Source organism: Heteronotia binoei, chromosome 8 (assembly GCF_032191835.1).
Source record: "Heteronotia binoei isolate CCM8104 ecotype False Entrance Well chromosome 8, APGP_CSIRO_Hbin_v1, whole genome shotgun sequence".
NCBI lineage: Eukaryota > Metazoa > Chordata > Lepidosauria > Squamata > Gekkonidae > Heteronotia > Heteronotia binoei.
Window position 1 is genome coordinate 31,055,728 of NC_083230.1, and position 6,839 is coordinate 31,062,566.

A 6,839-nucleotide genomic window follows, 5' to 3' on the forward strand; every position below is an offset into this window, starting at 1 on the left:
GTGCTGTAGTGCGGCACGGCCAAGCCCTGGCCACCACCTGCAGATGTGTAAAACACACTGGAGCGTGGGCTCCCAGAGCGGTGCGAGGGCGATAGGAGAGGGCACTGCCACAAGGATGACAGGGATTGGCTGGCAGTAGCCTGGGAGCCAGCTCAAGTGACACTCGGTGATGGAGAGAACACTCCCCGGTGATATGCTGCCTGCATGCCCCACCCCCCTCACACACACACCCAGCCCCATGGTGTGGCTGTGTAATCCTTGGGGAAGCATCGTCTGCACTTACTGCTAGCTCCATGGAGCAGCCTACCCGCCAAAGGGGCGAAGCTGAGCCCCTGTCAGTGTCCCTCCCATGGGCTGCATGGCCAGATGGCATCCCCGACATCGTGAGGGCCACCTGCCAGGACACAGTAGGCCATCCACTGCAGGCACTCATGCACCAAAGGCACCAGCGATGGTCGCCATGGTGCCATGAGGGGTGTGAGGTGGTTTTGAAGTGGCCACGTGCAGGACTCACCTTCCCCCACCCCCAGATCCCCCTTGAATAAGGACTCAATGCAATATGCAGGGATAAGATTTATCAAAGCGCTGGGCTGCAGAGGGGCTGCCACCAGGCCCCCTTGCAGGAAGCCGGCTCGAGCCACAGTGGGCAGAGGTGGCTGCCCAAGGGGCGGAGCCGTGGGGCGGCCAGTCCCCTGTCAGGTGTGGCCGTGGCATTCCGAACGTCATCCCTGATGGCTCCTGCTTGCAGCGACACCCCAGAGGTCTCCCAGTCGTTGGCCAGCTGCTGCCTCCACTTCTTCCTAGAAGCCATGCTTCAGCGCCTCCAGCAGCATTTGCAAGCTCACATATGGGCCAGTTGGCACGTGGCAGGGAGCCCAGGGATGAGAGCATGCCATGAGTGCGGCCGCTCACACACCCAGGGCCACCGGGGGGACACTGCGCGCTCCCATGTATGCTGATGCCTCTTGGTGCTGATGTGCTAATGCACTTCAATCTATTATTAAACCAGTATTGTCGGGTCCGCTCAAAAATTCATGCATTTGTTGGAAAAAGCATGGGGAAGATGATGAAATGGCAGGCAGAGCTGAAGTCCTGTGGGGAGACACAAAAAAGAAAGACAAGGTAATAAAACATAAGGATGGGATCCAGGGACCCCTGTGCAATCCTGGTCACCCCTCAACAGGGTTCCCGCATGCTGTGGCCATGGGACTGTCAGGCAGGGCACCATGGCAGGCATTCTGTGAGGTGTGAGTGGCCACAGACTCAACTCCCAGCTAAAGCTGTCCCTCGGCAAACAGCGGCCAATGCGGATGATAACCGCCACTCACACCTCCCCACGTTCTCTCTGGGCTGAGCAGGTGCACCTTCAAGTCTACAGGTTTATCTTGTTTGCATATCCAGAAGCCCCTGCGGTGGCCCTCGCCGCCCCTTGCTTGTGGACCTTGCATGATCCCACCAAGCCTGCTCCAAAGGGGGCCAGAAGGAACCGATCATGCCAACACTCTCAGCCAGGACCAACCCCCCTGCCGCCATGTAGCAGCTGTAAGCCGCCTCAGAACACAGCGGAGGCAGCCTGGCTTAGTGAGCTACTCCCCTGCCTCATTATGGTGGGCCTGTGGGTTTGAGACTGCCCTGAGGCAGAATGGCTCATGCACCCAGCTTCCTTCTTTATTGAGCCTGCCATCCAGTCGCCATTATTTTTGGTTGGCCAGATCAACTCCCTGGGCCACCCCCCCCCCTTTCCTGTGGGTATCCACCCTGATCTCAGCCCCCCTGTCAGCTGCATCACAGACCTAGGCAGCGTGGACACATGGTACAGCCCCGGACAAGTGTCTCCCTTGCTGCCTATCAGCCCCCACCCTTCCTCGCTATCGCCCACTGCATCTCCCACATAATTGCACTAAGTGGGTGCCCCGAGAGTCCCCCTGACCACAGTGCCATTCCCTTGGGAGCAGAGTGCGCAGAAGATACAGGGGGCTGGGGTGAGGTGGGAAAAGTGAAAGACAAAGAAGACAAGATGGGCATGCTGGGCTAAGTTTATTGATCTGCAAGCAGGGAGAGCAAACTTGTGTGTGAAGGTTCCTGGTTCCTGCAGTCCGAGATGGCATTGCTGGAGAACGCACCAACAGCTGCGGGGCTGATGGAACCGGCCGGCTGTGTTCTGGCGGCCGCAGAGGCTGGAGTGCAGCACGCACACCTGAAAGACAGAGAGACGGGGGTGGGGGGGAGCCTTGTTGGCTGCAGGCATAGGACTCCATCCCTGGGCGAGCCTGCAGGGAGCAGGGCGAGCGTCCCGGCAGCCTCTGGTGGGGCCATCCCACACAATTCCAGGTGTCCTGCATAACGGGCCAGCTGACTCGCATACAAGCCCGCAATCATGGCAGGACCTGTCCTAGATGGCGAGTCACTGCCTGTGCTGCAGAAAGTAGGGACACATGTTGCACCACCTTTGCCCCGGCATGGGGATGACTCAGAAACGGGGGGGGGGGGGCACCAGCAAGATGGACATGTGCGGTGGCCAGCACCCCAGCCAAAGCCGCAACCACACTGGACCGTCTTGGGGGCTGCAGGGACTCCTAGCCAGACCTACCCATCCATATGGGGACTCTGGAAGCAAGACCTGTTAGGACTGGGAAGCAAAAGTGGTTAAACAGGCAGCCCAAACTTTGCTCACCTCCCCCCAAGTCCAGCTGCTATACCTTCACTAACATAGTTCTCTGTGCCGTTCCCTCCACCAAGTGCACCCCTCCTTGCGCTAAGTCCGCATGGTATGGCCCTCCGGAGCAGAGTGCCGTACTGTGTGCTCTGCCCTCCCTGGAGAGTTGTGCATGCCAGGAGTTGAAACCTTTGTAGGGGGGGCACTGATTGGGTTTGGGAGGGGGGCCGTGCCCAGCCCGGAGTGCGAGGGGATTGGTGGGGCGATAACACGGCTCCCAAATGGGTTTGTGCGCTGCCACAATGGTGCTGCTGGCGTGTGCTTTCTGCTTTCACTAGTACCTATGGGGTACACCAGCATTTTGTGTTGCGCAGGTTTGCACCTGGCGTGGGTGCATTCCTGCACCGAAAGCTCTCTGGGAGCCGACCAGCAGCGGCCACACCCCTGGGTCAGCCCCCTCCTATGCCAAAGTGCCACTCTGTGCCTCTGCTGCACCCCAAGTGCGGCACGGTGGTGTGCTGCCATCAGCCCGTGGCGGTGTGCTGCCATCAGCCCGCAGCGGCATGCTGCCATCAGCCCGCAGCGGCATGCTGTGGCGGCCAGAGAGTGGCGCAAGCCCCATTTCTGGTGGCACTGAGGAGGATACACCAGCGTAGGTCTCCCTACCACCGGTGTAGCAGTAAGTCCACTTCCACAGCGCTTTCGGCCCCCTCAACCTCTGGATTGTGCTGTAAGTCCCTTAATGTGAGGAGTTAATGTTTTATGTATCTAAAGAATGGGACAAACAACAGACAGAGAGGCAACATTAGTCAGACAGAGAAGCTATGGGAAAACATCAATATGTAAGCTTACAAATATATTACTTGTTTTCTATACAAAATATGTAAACAGTTCACACACATGTAACTTGCTGTTAAACATTCAACTATGCTTATTGTAGATGGTGTACAGATTTCAAACTGAAATGCTGGGTGATCAAGGATTCCTGATTAAAAACAGTTTGACTCCAAAATACTTAATTTCAGTTGGTCCTACCCATAATGCACAAATGTGCCAAAGCTTGGCATTATTGAGACCCACAGACCAAAACTGAAATTTAGGTATGTGTATAACAGAGCAATCCAAAGTAGAGTTACATCCTTTAAGCCTATTGACTTTTGTTGACACAGCAGGTTGTGACTCTGTTTAGGATTACACTAAATTTCTCATCAAAGCTTAATAGGATTTTACAGCACATAACACTGGTTATGTTGAATCCATAGTGCAAATAGCAGATACACAACGTAAATGGCCACATGCTTAATGTAACAATGAATGAGTCTCCTTTAAACACTGAGGGAGTTTTGGACAGCTGTGATTTTAACAGCAACAGCAACAAAAGACAAACAAAGGAATCTGTCATATATTCCATTGGGGTATCCGTGTTAGTTTGTTGCAGCAAAAGTAAATAAAGGTATCCAGACACCTGAAAGACTGACAGTTTTTTTGTAGGGTAAACTTTCATTGAGTAGAACTCATTTATCACCATTTTACTCAGTACTTGTGTATCATATGTTAAATTTTGGAATTATTGTTAATGTAAGGGTTACATTTTTATATAGCTTATTTTTTTGGGGGAAAAACCAAAGTGCTTTCCAGAATGCTAGTCTAAATCTTCTTGTCTCAAACCACAGGAACTAGAAATACAAGCACAAGCTCATGGCCTGCCAATTATGTCTTCAGTAAGTGCCATAGACTTAACATCTCAAGTCACAAAACAGCAGGCATTCCCAGAAGACAATTCTGTCAACTATCCTCAACATCTTGCAGTGGCCCATGAACAACACTCTGACCTCAGAGATGCGTCTGCAGCCTTTTCTGATCCGCTTTCACATTTTACAGATTTGTCATTCAGTGCTGCATTGAAAGAACAAAAATTAGATGACATCTTATTGGATGATACAATATCACCATTTGGGACAGATCCACTGTTGTCTTCCGTATCTCCCGTTGCATCCAAAGGGAGCAGTCGAAGAAGCAGCCTTAGTACAGATGATGGGGATGAACTATAGCATGGTAAAGATCGCATCACTGGATTTTGTTTTACATTGTTTGGTGCTAAAAAAGGGGGATATGTATTTACATTGCTCTTCACCCCAATTTTTAAACAGTCGGTATTGCTTGCCCGCACACCCTACTGGGGAACATGTGCAGTCCAGAAATGAGAGCATTCTGTTCTGCTGACAATCTGGCAACGGTGGAAGGCCAATCAGATTCTGTTTACAAGCTTAGCAAATCCCAATACATCCTACTGCCTGCCATTTACAGTGCCCTCAGGCTTGAGATGCCTAGGCTCAACACTAGGAAGGCCTGATATAGTTCAAGATAATATATCATAGTTGTGAGTTGGATTCATATTCCATAATAAAAAGAAGAAATGTGCTACCAGGGAATTTTGCAGAATTTATTGCAAGTATCCTTCAAATCACAATGCTAATGCATTGTAGCACATTAGCTAGCATATACTAAATGTAATAATACCCCTCAAATACCTTTAATGCTACACCTTTTATGCTATAGTATAGAAGAAACTGGAATTGGACTGAGAGAGAAATATGTCTAATTTTGTTATATGCACATACTCCTTACTTTATTAATCTAGATATACTATAGGAAAAAGTGGAAGAGGTTGACTTTCACAAAATATATTGATTGATGATGTAATGGAGGTTTAGGTATAAGAAGACATCATTTCCACATCTGGTGGGATTCTGGAGACTGTTTGTGTTCTTGAAATGAATTAAAAAGAATTCTCTGTGTAATCCATCCAGAACTAAGCTGATGATAATTCTTGCCAACTGAGCTCTCAGAAAAAGTTCTGATGTTTCTGAGTGAGACAGCTATGCAGTTTTAAATTGTCCTTTCTTGGAAAGCCTTATTCTAAGAGACCAATGGAAAGGTTCTTAATAAAAAAAAAATCAAACGTGAATGGGCAACATGATTTTTAATTTAAATTTCTATGTGGGAGCTTGATCATTAACTTGAACTCACTTGATTTCAGGAGCAACTGCTTCTCCACAAGAAATTGCAAACTGCACTAGTCCTTTACTTTTTTTTTAAAAAAAAAGAAAAAACTCTCCTATGGAAAGAACTAGCAGGCAAATCCATACATCCTCTGTTTATACTGAAATACATAAGCCATTGGGCTGGGCAGGGATCCAGCACAAGTTGAAATCTTGGCATAGCATGAGTAAGGCCAGTTTCAAAAATAATTGTTGTGTAAATATGTCTATAACATTAAGTGTCTGAATAGTGCTGCCTTCAGCAATGGAACGTGTGGCTTTGTTATTTCACTGACACTCAGCACCTGGCAAGATCAAGCCTTAGGAGATCTCATATTGAGCTCTTTATAGAAAGGGAATAAATCTTACTGCTCTGGCTCATGCAGTACTTCCATGAATGGGAATGCAAGATAGCCTTGGATTAATATTGGAGTATCTGCTACAAGTGTAGTTTATAGGATATATGTCCAAAAGGCTTCTGATCCAGCTTTAATCAAATCTTAGTAATAGGTGTGTGCTCTTCATATGGCCAAGGCCCTAGGAAGTTCTACTAGAATATTCATTGGAGTGGGAGTGCTAGATAATTTTTTTTCCATTTTTTTCCTAATAATTTATATTCCAAATTCATCTTATTCCTCCAATATACAAAACCCAGTAAACTCATAAATATGCAAAAAAAAAGATGAATTGAAATATTGCTGTCTTGTTTAATTCATGAAATAGTGATAGATGTTCATAGCAGAAGGGGAAACTACCTATAGTGTTTTCTGGCTTGCAGGTTGAATGCTGTATAGAGATCCCCACTAAAATAAGTGAAAACATTTTTTTGTCAAACAACAAGAATGCTGTTGCTTTCTAGTATAAAGGACTGAAAATAATTCAGTCACTTAATCTTAACAACATTGCTATTATAATACATTTGACTGTAATAGGGTTGTATATAAAACAGAGTGTAAAATTATTGTAATTTAAATTACATTAAGTCTTTTAGATCAGTTCAGGCATTTACTATGAGACTGTAGAGTCATTTTTATAATAATTGCTATTTTTCACTCTTAATACAATCTCTTGTTTTCTAAGTAACTGTATGCAACTGAATGTGTTTTATTACAGAATGCTATCTTTATTAAAATGCTTTTAAT

The 6,839-nt window shown here is 47.5% G+C and overlaps 1 protein-coding gene across 2 annotated transcripts in view; it reads left to right on the top strand.

Moving 5' to 3' along the window:
• The window catches only part of TFEC (transcription factor EC), a 118,811-nt gene extending 113,969 nt beyond the window's left edge, over nucleotides 1-4,842 (top strand). For both annotated transcript variants that reach the window (XM_060244860.1, XM_060244861.1), the window contains exon 8: nucleotides 4,330-4,842. In XM_060244860.1, coding sequence (XP_060100843.1) covers nucleotides 4,330-4,707 — 378 coding nt within the window. In that variant the 3' untranslated portion in view covers nucleotides 4,708-4,842. The remainder of the gene's footprint in view (nucleotides 1-4,329) is intronic.
• The last annotated feature ends 1,997 nt before the right edge of the window (nucleotides 4,843-6,839 follow it).